Source organism: Rhamphochromis sp. 'chilingali' (assembly GCF_963969265.1).
Source record: "Rhamphochromis sp. 'chilingali' genome assembly, chromosome: 3".
In the NCBI taxonomy this organism is placed as follows: domain Eukaryota; kingdom Metazoa; phylum Chordata; class Actinopteri; order Cichliformes; family Cichlidae; genus Rhamphochromis; species Rhamphochromis sp. 'chilingali'.
Genome location: NC_137931.1, coordinates 34,484,793 through 34,497,707, shown reverse-complemented (window position 1 = coordinate 34,497,707; position 12,915 = coordinate 34,484,793). Strand labels below are relative to the sequence as shown.

Genomic DNA, 12,915 nt, shown 5'->3' with positions numbered 1-12,915 from the left:
TCTGGTGTGACCCTCACAGTTACCTGTCCCTCAGCTTGTCAGATTCAATTATTAATACCTTCATATATGATTAAAATACGTGTCTGTCACATTAGCCTTCAGGTGCAGTTGTGACTGAAAGCCAGATATTTAAGAAGAGATCTGATTTCCAAAGCAACGATGATTACGCTGTTTATGTGAGAGAGAACATTCAGGTGAGAGTGTTTGCTTTTGTATGTTTTCTGAATCTGCCTTAAAGACATGATGAATTGGTGTTACGACTCAGCGGCTTCCCTACAGGTGGGGATGATGGTGAAGTGCTGCAGAACGTACGAGGAAGTGTATGATGGCGATGTGGGCAAAGTGATTAAGCTGGACAGAGATGGGCTTCATGACTTGAATGTGCAGTGTGACTGGCAAAATAAAGGAGGAACATACTGGGTTCGCTACATCCACATCGAGCTGCTTGGTAAGATAACAGTTAATGTGATGCTTTGCAGGCATGCTAATAACAGGAAGTAAATAGACATAAGAAACCCGTGTCTCTGATTTTGCCGTTTCAGGATTCCCACCACAGAGTTCTCCTTCTCACATAAAGATTGGTGACAAAGTGAGGGTGAAGCCCACAGTCACAACACCAAAGTACAAGTGGGGCTCTGTCACACACAGGAGTGTGGGGGTGGTTAAAGGTAAGCAGAGTCACTCCAGTCTTAAGACAGAGTATCATCTGTTTTTCTTTGAATTGAATTGAAAATTTTATTTCAGTCAACAACAACAACAGATTTTTCTTCTGTTATTGTAACTTGAATCCACAGTTTATTGTGCTAATAGAGCCTCATTGTTTGTTTTTTAGCTTTCAGTGCCAATGGAAAAGATGTGATTGTCGACTTTCCACAGCAGTCCCACTGGACTGGTTTGTTGTCTGAGATGGAACTGGTCCCCAGTGTTCATCCTGGAGTGAGGTAAAGATGTACTAAATTGGTATCTTAGTATGTTGTGAGTAGCAATGTGAGGGATTAGTTGTCCAGATTTTTATATATTGCTTAGTAGCAGAAATACTTATTGGTTAAACTAATTGTTTATATTTTAACAGTTGCTAAGACATCATCCACCACTAGCTTGGTGTCAATTTGTTAACAAGCTTTAGACGAAGGGGTCAGTCAAGCAGATCACAGCTACATGAAGTTCCTGCAGATGTTGAAAATCAACATCATCAGAATAAAATGACCACTGTACTTGAGCAGTAACCACATCCCACACAGGTGTTTCAGCATTAACCTGCGAGGAAAGTCTCCTTCTGAGCAACGAGGCCAATATTTCTAGAAGATCCACTTACCTTGTTCTGAGCAGTTTCACGTGGGAATTTATTTTTATTTATTTTAAATATATCTGTAGTCTTTGCACATGGTTTTGAGTAACCGAGTCATTATTTCTGGAAAGGTACATTTGAAGCTGAGGTATTCAGATCTAATTTTTTGATGCTTTGAGCAGCACAGAGTGAGTATATTCAAGAAGAGGGAGGTCTATAGTTTGCTTTCAAAGCTAAGAAACTTGCAGTGAAATAAATGGACCAAGACCCATAAGGAAAATAGGTGAATTAGATTTTGCTTGAACTGAACATTTTACATGAAACCCTATTGCTTTCTCCAGATGTGACGGCTGCCAGATGTTTCCTATTAATGGCCCCAGATTTAAATGTAAAAATTGTGACGACTTTGACTTCTGTGACAACTGCTTCAAGACACGCAAACACAACACCAGACATTCCTTTGGCAGGATCAATGAGCCTGGTTAGTCCTACATTCGCCAACATAAAATTCTGTGGTGGTTCTACGTACGTGTGCATAAACCTGTCCTCCACCTTCTCCACAAACAGGCCAGTCTCCGGCTTTCTGTGGGCGTTCAGGAAAACAGCTAAAGAAGCACCACAGCAGCCAGCGTGGGATGCTGATTGACGATTGGTCTCGAGCCGTCAAGAGCCTCAACGTGTCGTCGTCGGTTAACCAGGCTTCGCGCCTCATCGACTGCAGTGATCAGTGTTGGCAGTCCTCTGGCTCACAGGGGAAGGTAAGAGCGAATTGCATAGTCTAATAGGCCGGATGACAGCCTGATTAGTTTGCTTTATTAACGTTTAATATTTTCTTTTTCTTTGCAGCACTGGATTCGTCTTGAGCTTTTCCCAGACGTTCTTGTTCACAGGCTGAAGATGATCGTAGACCCGGCGGACAGCAGCTACATGCCCTCGTTAGTGGTGGTGTCAGGTGAGTTCAGATGTTTTTTGTTTTATGTAAAATTGTACTGATTTTAGTATTTTTCCCTTTTGTTTGAGCAGATGACAGTTTTAATTTTAAACTTTGAGACCAATTGTTTGTTTTTTAGCATTTTGATCATTCTGACATTTTTATCACGCAGGTGGAAACTCTTTGAACAACTTAATTGAACTCAAGACAATTAACATCAATCCCACTGACACCACTGTCCTCCTCCTTTGTGACTGCACTGAGGTTTGTCTGCTTCAATAACTGACAGCTTCTAATTGTTTTTGTTTTCCCCCTAAGCTCAAGTGTCGTAATAACTTTATATAAACACCCCCAACAGTATCACAGGTACATTGAGATTGCAATCAAGCAATGCCGCAGCTCTGGTATCGACTGCAAGATTCACGGACTCGGCATTGTGGGACGCATTAGAGCTGAGGATGAAGACCTGGCTACAGTCCCTTTCCTGGCCTCTGACAATGAAGAAGAGGATGATGAAAAAACTGCAGCTGGGAGGTGAGATGAGGCAGAATTATTTCCAGGTTCCAATCATACATATGTGCGATTCGCTTTCCAGGGGATAGCCTGTGAGTTTGTGGTTCTACCATGTGGCCTGTCACCGAACCCAATGATGTTTGTGAGATGCACTGAGGCAGCAGTGGGTACTACTCAGCAAAAGGACATTTGAGTAGCAGCACACATCAAAAACTGGCTGCTGCCAGCTCCTACCTGTCAACAGGAAGAGAATTTAGACTTCCAGATAAATGTGGAACAGAGCGTATTGAGACCCACTGAACATATTAACTTCACAGCGCTCAGACTTGATGCCCTCCAGTGAAGACTTTCTCCAGACAGACTGGTGACGATGCAGTCAACCATAGCTCTTTGTTGCAGGGCAGCTCTGTTACCCTCAGACAGTGCCAGAGGCTGCTGAGCCTGATGGATTCCTCTTTAGCAGAGATACTGCTGGGTACATGAGAGGTTTTCAGCTCTGAGTGGCCTCACTGGGATTAGACCGTCATCGTGACTCCCTCCATGGACTGCTCAGGTCAGACTCTGGGCATGGTTTTAGCCAGGAAGGTGGTCTCCATAGATGCCTCCCTTGTGGACCAGGGTGAACTTATGAGGGGAGAACAGTGAATGATTGTTAGGCCCCCCACAGACAGTTCATGCACATAAACTGTCTGGAACTGCTGGCAGTTTATCAGTCGCTAAAACATTTGCTCTCTTGGCTGAAAGGGCATCATGTTTTAGTGAGGTCAGATGCTTCCACTGTTATGGCTTATATCAATAGAAATGGGGATCTGAGGTCACGTAGATTACACACACTGGCCCACTGACTGTTAGTCAGCAGTCATCTATAGTCATTGACAGCGACTTGTGTTTGGAGAATTTTGAACTTGTCCATGGATTTTGGAAAAAAAAGGAAAAAAACCACTGCCCTCGAGACTGTAGCAGTAAAGCAGATCTGGCTGCAGTTCACTCAGTTGCCTGTGGACGTTTTTGAGTAAGTGGAGCGTGTTCAGTGCCCACACTGGGGGCTTACGAATGGCCAAGGACCCTCCTTTTTACATTTCCCCCAGTGGCCCTCATTCCCCCAGCTTTGGCCAGATAGGGACAGGCGCCCACACTAGGCCAGGTAAACACTGGCTGGCAGAAATTTTTCAGCTGCTGCTCTTCAGCTCACCATGGCCTTTGCTACTGTGCAGAGACTTTTAGGCACAGGGGGAAATATTCCACGTCCACCCAGAGAGGCTAGCTCTTCGGCCCTGGCCTGAGTAGATCAACCTGAGCATGCTTGGGGCTCCTTTATAGTGTTATTGACACTGTTCAGTGTGTTAGAGCGCCATTCACAAGCTACATGAGCACAAATGGCATAAGTGCTACTTAGAATCACAGGGCATCCCATTACTGTGCTCTGTGGCAGTGATTCTGTTATTTCCTCAGGCTCTGGTTAAAAAGAGTAAGACCTTTGTTACTATCAAATTCTATTTAGCAGCTATTTCAGTCTGCCAGCACTCCCTGATAGTGGTTTTAAACTTGTGACAAACGTAACTGTGCAACAATGTTTTATTACAATTTTTTATTATTATTTTAAAACAAGGAAAAATGTGAATCCATATTCAGCCTCTCTCGCTTTACTTTTCAGTCTTGCTCGGAAGAAGCCGTCAGGACTGGAGTCCGCAGCCACCATCAGGACCAAAGTTTTTGTGTGGGGTCTGAATGACAAGGACCAACTGGGAGGACTCAAAGGCTCCAAGGTGCCGTTTCTCCTAATGAATCAGTAATTGAAAGTTTAGGGCTTGTGTGCCTTTGTCCCAAATTAAAAACTATGTAGTATGAACACTAACCAGTGATTTACACGCTTCAAATTTTAACTTTTTTCCCCCTCCACGTTAACATCTGATGTTTGTTTTTTCCAGATATATATTGTGTGTGTGTGCGTGTGCGTGTGTGTGCGCGTGTGCGTGTGTGTGTACACAGCATGGACAGGAAAACATCCTTTGGGTGTGAGTGAGCTGCACTCTCTAATCTCTTTCGGTTTGTTCACAGATCAAAGTGCCATCCTTCTCCGAAACCCTGTCTGCACTCAATGTGGTGCAAGTGGCTGGTGGCTCCAAAAGCCTCTTTGCAGGTGAGGAATGAATAGAAATGCTTTTGAAGATCTGTCCATTCACACGTGTTGTGCTACAGTAGTGTGTAACTGATATGTCGTCGTTGCAGTGACTGTCGAGGGGAAGATTTACGCATGTGGTGAGGCAACTAATGGCAGATTGGGTTTGGGCCTCTCCAGTGGGACCATCCCAATCCCCCGTCAGATCACCGCCCTCAGTAACTACGTGATAAAGAAGGTCGCTGTGCATTCAGGAGGACGCCACGCTATGGCCCTGACTGTGGACGGGAAGGTGTTTTCCTGGGGCGAAGGAGACGACGGCAAGCTTGGGCACTTTAGTAGAATGTAAGTCATTGAATGTGGCCACTGTGCACACCCCAGATACTTAACGCACCTTTTATTAAACTCACTGTGTATTTTTAGCAAACTATGACTTGTATAATATCCACATGAAGTGATGAATTAATAAAAGAAATAACAAAAATGTGTGTAGTTTCTCAGACAGTCAACAGTCAGTCAACAGCTCATACACTGTGGAGCTACACGCCGATTGGCTCAGTTTAATTATAATAAAACACTCCTAAAAGGGTAATAGCTTTTATCTTTTCAGCTTTGAAGGTCCTGTAGATCTTCTTCAGTGTAAGGTTGAAGTATAAATTGAGCTCATGATTTCACAAGCTGTGTTCCAACTTCAGGAGTTTGATTTGACAGTTTACTGCCTTCATATAGTCTTGTAGCTGTACTCGTCCTTAATCGTCATTGTGATTTATTCTTAAATAAACCTTTTCATGATTTATCAGCTTTAAATCTTAATTATAGTTGTTGCATGCACTGATTATGAAAAAAAAGACAGTCAGCACAATATGATGATTACACTTACAATGCACCTTTTTGTCATGAAACATCATCATCTTCTCTTGTTTAGAACGGAGTCAGTCAGTTTGGGCATTTCTTTATAACGTTAGCTAAAGCTGTTGGGTGCAGATATATGCTGTAGTGAAGGCAGGCCAACAGGGGCTAAAGCTGTGTTAAGTCTATGTCGCAACTTATGACCTAACCGTAAACTCCTTTTAACTCCTCTACCACGTAATGTTCCAAGCAGTTTAGTTGATGCAGGCTGTGTCAGCGAGATGTGTAGTTAATTTTTTATATCGTCATATGTGCTTCATGGACAGCAGTTTCTAATGAAATAGAAATAAGTAAGGACTATTAAGAAGAGTCTGATTTTTATTTGTTTGCTTTATTTTTTCCTTTAGGAACTGTGACAAGCCCCGGCTTATTGAGGCGCTGAAGACGAAGCGCATCCGTGACATCGCCTGTGGCAGCTCTCACAGCGCTGCCATCACATCCAGCGGGGAGCTGTACAGCTGGGGGTTGGGTGAATATGGCCGACTCGGACACGGGGACAACACCACTCAGCTGAGGCCCAAACTGGTAAGCTCAGCCTTTGTTTACTTTACACACATGGCTGCCCATTGTGTCATCAGCTGATCAAAGAAAGATGAAATTTGCATCCAGTATAGTCTATGATGAATTCACACACTTTACACAGTAGAATTCACAGCTTTGAAGCAGCAGACAGATTGCTTGCTACATACAGACTTAACTGCATGACGTGTGATTTGATTGTCTTACTCTTCTGTCTGTCGTTCAGGTGAAAGTACTTCTGGGACACCGTGTTATCCAAGTGGCTTGTGGGAGCAGGGATGCTCAAACTCTAGCCCTCACTGATGAAGGTATTTCTCTTATTGCCCTTAAAAGTAGCCCTACAGATTAACAGCTGTTGGATTTGGCAACATAGTCACGTTGTACTGTTGACATTGTGATTGTCGCCGACTAATGCAATTGGATTGAAACTAAAATATCGTTGTTGTTTTTATTTATACAGCACATTTAATGTGCTGTATAAAGCAACATCAACCAAAGTGCTGTAAAGGATTACAAAATAACTAGTAACTATATTATCTTCAATCACTTCTGTCATTTAAAAACTGTCCAACAGGCAGAAATCCCAGCAGCTCTTTCTGGCTTTGTAATGGATCAGTGAAGTCTGTTCTCTTCTATCAGCAAAATACGACCAACTAACAGTGAAGAGCAGCATTTAGACTTTGATCAAGCCTCCTCTTAAAAAAAAAAAATACACTCATGCAAGTGTTTAACTTTTAACCTTTTTTTTAAAACGGTCTTGTCCGACAGCTTTAGCAAGCGAACCATCCCCAGAGTGCTCTGTTGTGCCAAACCCATTTGCTTTGCCAAGAGAAGCTTTACAAACTTTATAGGCTCGTCTTGTTAAGTCTTTTTCTTGTCTTTATTTGGTTATTTTATCACTAGTGCTAAAGCTGACAGGAGAGGCAAAATTTGAACTTGTAAATGGTTCCAGTAAAAAAAAAAAAAAAAAAAAAAAAAAAAATTTTTTGACACAATTGGGTTCCAGTTTCTAGTCCGTAATGTTTTGGGGGTTTTTTCTTCAGGATTTGTGTTCTCCTGGGGGGATGGGGACTTTGGGAAGCTGGGTCGTGGAGGAAGCGAAGGCTGCAACGTACCACAGAACATCGAAAGGCTCAACGGGCAGGGCGTCTGCCAGATTGAGTGTGGAGCACAGTTCTCCCTGGCTCTCACTAAATCTGGAGTGGTGTGGACCTGGTGAGATGAATGTGTTCCACGTTTAGGTTATCATTCATTATCTGTCCTCAGGCTTTCTTTGACCGTTAACTGTTTCCAAACAGGGGCAAAGGCGATTATTTCCGGTTGGGCCACGGCACCGACGTCCATGTGCGGAAGCCCCAGATGGTGGAGGGACTGAGGGGCAAAAAGATTGTCCACGTTGCTGTCGGAGCGCTGCACTGTCTGGCTGTCACAGACACAGGACAGGTTTGTACTGACCTCAACAAATGGTGTTAGAAACCAGAGCACACCCTTCAAAGTCTGATCATTTAGTGCCGTGGCTCTGCTCCAGATGTGAGTTTGTGTTCCTGCAGCAAGACCTGATTTATTGAGCAGTTAGCTCTGACCTTTTGCTCTCACACTGATTTTTTTTTTTTTCTCTCTTCACCTTGTTTAATAGTTTTCCTCAGTACAAATTTGATTATACTAACATATCACCTCCAATGATAAGAGGCAGCTGGTCAATGTTTTTTAAGAGACTGTTGAAAGTAAAAGCTTGGCACTGAGCCTTCACTTTACAGGAAACAAAGCGATTCAGAAATGTGTCAAATGTACAGAAATCTAAGGTGGTGTGAAATGTTTGATGGTATCTCGTAACCTTTTGTTTGTGACATACACGAATAACAGGTGTAATAAAAACTCCATCTAATTAAAGGCTTTATGCTTCTCTGTCAGGTGTATGCGTGGGGTGATAATGACCACGGGCAGCAGGGAAATGGTACTACCACAGTTAACAGGAAGCCCACCCTGGTTCAGGGTCTGGAGGGACAGAAAATCACTCGGGTGGCATGTGGCTCATCCCACAGTGTGGCCTGGACCACAGTGGATGTGACCACCCCCTCTGTTCATGAGCCAGTTCTTTTCCAGACAGCCAGGGACTCCCTCGGAGCGTCATACCTGGGTAAGCCTTGCTGTTTACATGCAGCTTCTCCACAAGGTGGAGCTGTGCAGTCATTCAGTGCAGCCAAGCAATTTTTCAGCAATGATGCTTTAAAGAGTCTTTTTTTTAATCAGCATTTAAGGTAAATATATGCTATTAAAAAACATCTGATGGATGCTCTTGAGTTCACTTATTTTCTAAATATGCGCCCAGCTCTGCACATCCTATATTGCCAGTTGTGGTAATAGTAGGGCAACTGCAGGGGTTGGATATTGAGACGATGGGGCATACATCGACCATTTCTTGAACAAAAAGTGCTAAAACCACCTCCATAAGACGACACTGTGTCAGACGTCAACCTTTCGGCTTAATTTTTCACCTTCAGTTTTGAAGTATTAAAAAGCCTGCAGTTCCTCTGTGTACAGTAGGCTCTTAATGTCAGTCAGTCCCCCATAGACAGGGGAAGATGCTAAAAGGTCCATCTAATTTTATGCTTTTTAACAATCATATAGCATCGTGACTTTTTTATTTAACTCACCTGTTTAAATTGGCTTAAGGCCTAAAGTTTGCTTTATCACACTTTGACTGACAGGCGAATGGTTACATTTGTGGTTTTAGCTGCTAGCTTTTTGCTAGGCTGCCCCTCGGCTAATGGAGTCCCTGAACTGCATCTCTGGACCTTTTTTGTGCTGTAGGAGATTTAGGACTGTCTAACACTTGAAATAATGGGGGTTACCCATCTGAGAGCTGACTCAAATTTGAAACTAAAAAGCAAACTCATTTCCTATTATGGTCTCTCTCAGTGGGCCCAGGTGTAGCTCATTTAGCTAGTTACCATCAGATCAAGAGCTGCACGACAAAGAACGACACAACAGAGATAAAACAAGCACAACCTTCAGGACGTCCGGGCAGTATGGGTCATCACAGCAATAAATTAACAATATATTTCTCTTCTGTACGGCCTTTGCTTTTCAATCTGGAAGCTCTCAACATCCATCTTTCACAGAGTCTGTCTGTCTCCCTCATTGTGTGCAGGACCCAAACACGACCATATCAACATCTGCATCAGGCTTCAGCAGCAGTTACTTTTCTTAGCTGCAGGTGGTAGAAAACACAGGCCTGGAAGTAAAGCTGGAGCTATTTTACGCTGCCTCCCATCAATGACAGTGCGTCTCATTGTTTTGGTGTTGTACTCTGTAGGTGTCCAGTCAGACAGTGACTCATCATCAGTGAGTAACAAGCTGAGTGGGCAGAGCAGCGTGAAGTCTAATCGACCCTCACTGGCCAAAATTCTCCTCAGTCTGGATGGAAACCTGGCCAAACAGCAGGCTCTGTCTCATGTGCTGTCAGCCCTTCAAATCATGTATGCAAGGTAGGCTGTGTGCACGGTTTGAAAAATCTATTTCTAATGTGCAGGAAGACTTGCATGGAAAATGTACTTTCCTTAAATGATAGAAATGTGAGAAGTAAAAGAAAACAGGTAAAGAAATTCAACTAACAATACATGATATGAAACTTATATCCTGCAGCTATTCAGGGCTTGAATGCTGTAACTTCTATCTTGTTCGTTTAATTATGTATGACCAAACTGGCTGACTCCGTTCTAAACAGGAGAAGATGATGATGTTTCTGAATAAATTAAGTATCTGACTGGCAGGAGTCGTCATCATTAATTGGCGTTAAACGTTGATAGACTGTGTTGTGTGTTCCCTCAGAGATGCAGTGGTGGGTGCACTCATGCCGGCCAGCATGATCCTGCCAACAGAGTGTCCTTCCTCTTCACCTATTCCCCCATCAGACTCTTCATCCTCATCCAGCGTGAGCGATGAAGAAGATCCTCCCGTTCCACCAGAAGCTGAAGAGCGAGTCAGCCCAAATCCCTGGCAAGACAAGAAGGGAGAGGTCAGGAACACAATACACCTTGCCTCTTAAAAACCTCACGGTTTAGTAAATGTCAGTGAGGCTGTTCTCGTGCTGTTTGGGTTTTTGAAGCGCTGCCTCAGCTGGACTTTCTGCTGATTTCCTGTTAAATTGTAAAAACACTCAGTGTGCATTTTTTGTCCATGACAACCAGGTGTGGGGATGCAGTCATCAGCAAACTGCATTTGGGTCCAATCTTGGAGCTCTCACAGGACCTTGATGAGAGTTATGACTTTAAGTTTCTGCAAACATTTCCATTCTTGGTGTTCTTTCTAAAGATAACTGTTATGGTTATCTCTGAGCATGATCCAGCTTCATTTAAACAACCTGAAACCATTACTTATCCATGTTTTTAAACTTCCTTGTTGTGCAAAGAGCCCTCCTCTCCTCTCAGAGAGTGGTGTGTCTGAAATATGTAGTAGTCACCCGCAACAAACAGGCCTATAACAAACAGGCCTGTGACTTTTTGGGGTGGATAGTTTTCTTTTGATCCTCACAGCACTGAGACTTTGGTGAAGCTGACTTTTTTCACAGCCTAACCACACAGCAAGAGGGTCCTGAGTTTGAACCCCAGATGGGCCCTTCTCTATGGAGAACAGATTTGTGTGGTTTTTACCCCTGAGCTGTTAAAAGCTGATGGGATACTGCCGTCACCTCACAGGGGCAGCGTGGACATCCAACTTTGTGAACACAGTAACTCAAGAACGAGGCAGTATAGGACTTGGAAAAGTTGGAATGTCTGTGACCTTAAACAGTATATTAGATGTATATTTACTCTCAGATATGAAGATTCTTAGTGGGAGCTTGTTAACCGTGTGCAGTAAATATTGTTGTTTGTTGGCGTTTGGTGAACTTGGGTGAATTTGGTGTGTATGAACAGGTTCCCTCATCTGAAGACGCTATCACCCCGTCATCAGCAGTAACTCCATCAGCCTGTGGAGCCTCCTCACGTCCTTTCATCCCTGTCACTGATGACCCCGGAGCAGCCAGCATCATAGCTGAGACCATGGCGAAGACCAAAGAAGTAAGTCAGTCTGGTGGCAAGCAGAGACTTTGCCCTGAGCCAAGTGTTGTTAGCTTAAAGGTTTTTCTGTTGTTTGCTTCTCCTCAGGACTCTGAGAGTCAGAGCAAAGTGGTTGGTCCGGAGCCTCAGTACCTGGATGAGTTCACCAGTCTGCTTGTGCCGGATGACACACGAGTAATGGTGGACGTGTTGAAGCTTGCAGTATCCTGTCGTTCTGGGGAGAAAGGCAAGGAGGTCCTGTCTGCAGTGCTGTCTGGCATGGGCACAGCGTATCCACAGGTACTGTCATATATTCCCTGGAAGCTGTGCGTGCATCGCTCTGCAAATTGTTAACATTCTGTATGTGGGTCCTTGCAGGTTGCTGACATGCTGCTGGAGTTATGCGTCACTGAATTGGAGGATGTTGCTACAGATTCTCAGAGCGGCCGTCTGTCCTCCCAGCCAGTCGTCGTAGAAAGCAGCCATCCCTACACAGACGACACATCGACCAGCGGCACCGTAAAGATCCCAGGTTAGGAAAAAAAAAAGACCTTTGAAAGGCAGAGATCATTATCAGGGTCTTATTGAATCTCAGTAAAATCACTCTCTCGGACATAAACAGCAACTTCTGTTTTGCTCTTCAGGTGCCGAGGGTCTGAGGATAGAGTTTGACCGACAGTGTTCGACCGAGAGACGCCACGACCCGCTAACAATCATGGATGGAGCCAACAGGATTGTCTCTGTCAGATCAGGTGATGAGGGGAAGAGATTAAACTTTACTCTCGCAAAATACAAGAAATGAAAAATTAATGTAGCTTTGCGTTTCAGGTCGGGAGTGGTCTGACTGGTCAAGTGAATTAAGGATCCCCGGAGATGAACTCAAATGGAAGTTTACCAGTGATGGGTCGGTTAATGGGTGGGGCTGGCGCTTCACAGTCTACCCCATCATGCCTGCAGCGGGTAAGACATGATGGATAACAAACTTTTCTGATAATAGTTCTTTATTATTAGGGTTGTAAACGTTTACTATTGCACTGATGCTGAACAAACACTGTCATGGTGTGTGCCCAAGCAGCAGCCTCCACCTTGTACAGCTCTTATAATAGCTTTATAGGCTAAACATGTTTTTTGTAGGATGGAAACCCATGTTGTTTTTTATTTGGTGTCAGTAGGGACTCACTCATTGCTGGTGCCAGTTTCAAGTGGACGTTTGAACAACTTTAGCTTTTGGCACTTCAGCGTTGATTTTATTTTTCAGCATCAAGTGGATGGTAGCTACTAATTTTGTGTCAGGCCTAGAGCTGGGCGATATGAGATTTTTTCATATCACGATATGTTTTTTTCATTTCAGGCGATAACGATATCTATCACGATATAAGCCAAATAACTATATTTGTAAGATTTAAATGTGCCGTTGCTCACAAGTAAAATGTGAAATAATCAGCAGCTTGTTTTGATTTAAATATTTATTTCCCATAATAAGTTCAACAGGGTAGATGTACTTAAGGAACATGAGACTTTTTCAGATAAATAAAGGCAAATATTGCAAACTACACAAAAGGCAGCCGCTAAAGCGTTTAAGTTTCAAAATGGAACA

At 43.5% G+C, this 12,915-nt stretch overlaps 1 protein-coding gene across 3 annotated transcripts in view; it reads left to right on the top strand.

The window, feature by feature from the left end:
- herc2 (HECT and RLD domain containing E3 ubiquitin protein ligase 2) overlaps positions 1-12,915 on the top strand; it is a 62,042-nt gene that overhangs the window by 36,322 nt on the left and 12,805 nt on the right. For all 3 annotated transcript variants that reach the window (XM_080876994.1, XM_080876993.1, XM_080876992.1), the window contains exons 48-71: positions 96-194; positions 280-448; positions 543-668; positions 833-941; positions 1,630-1,769; positions 1,856-2,046; positions 2,135-2,240; positions 2,392-2,483; positions 2,578-2,753; positions 4,387-4,498; positions 4,791-4,872; positions 4,962-5,196; positions 6,108-6,285; positions 6,506-6,587; positions 7,323-7,494; positions 7,578-7,722; positions 8,191-8,416; positions 9,596-9,767; positions 10,111-10,297; positions 11,196-11,339; positions 11,427-11,618; positions 11,697-11,850; positions 11,963-12,070; positions 12,147-12,278. In XM_080876994.1, the coding sequence (XP_080733120.1) occupies positions 96-194; positions 280-448; positions 543-668; positions 833-941; positions 1,630-1,769; positions 1,856-2,046; positions 2,135-2,240; positions 2,392-2,483; positions 2,578-2,753; positions 4,387-4,498; positions 4,791-4,872; positions 4,962-5,196; positions 6,108-6,285; positions 6,506-6,587; positions 7,323-7,494; positions 7,578-7,722; positions 8,191-8,416; positions 9,596-9,767; positions 10,111-10,297; positions 11,196-11,339; positions 11,427-11,618; positions 11,697-11,850; positions 11,963-12,070; positions 12,147-12,278 (3,529 nt within the window). The remainder of the gene's footprint in view (positions 1-95; positions 195-279; positions 449-542; positions 669-832; positions 942-1,629; positions 1,770-1,855; positions 2,047-2,134; positions 2,241-2,391; positions 2,484-2,577; positions 2,754-4,386; positions 4,499-4,790; positions 4,873-4,961; positions 5,197-6,107; positions 6,286-6,505; positions 6,588-7,322; positions 7,495-7,577; positions 7,723-8,190; positions 8,417-9,595; positions 9,768-10,110; positions 10,298-11,195; positions 11,340-11,426; positions 11,619-11,696; positions 11,851-11,962; positions 12,071-12,146; positions 12,279-12,915) is intronic.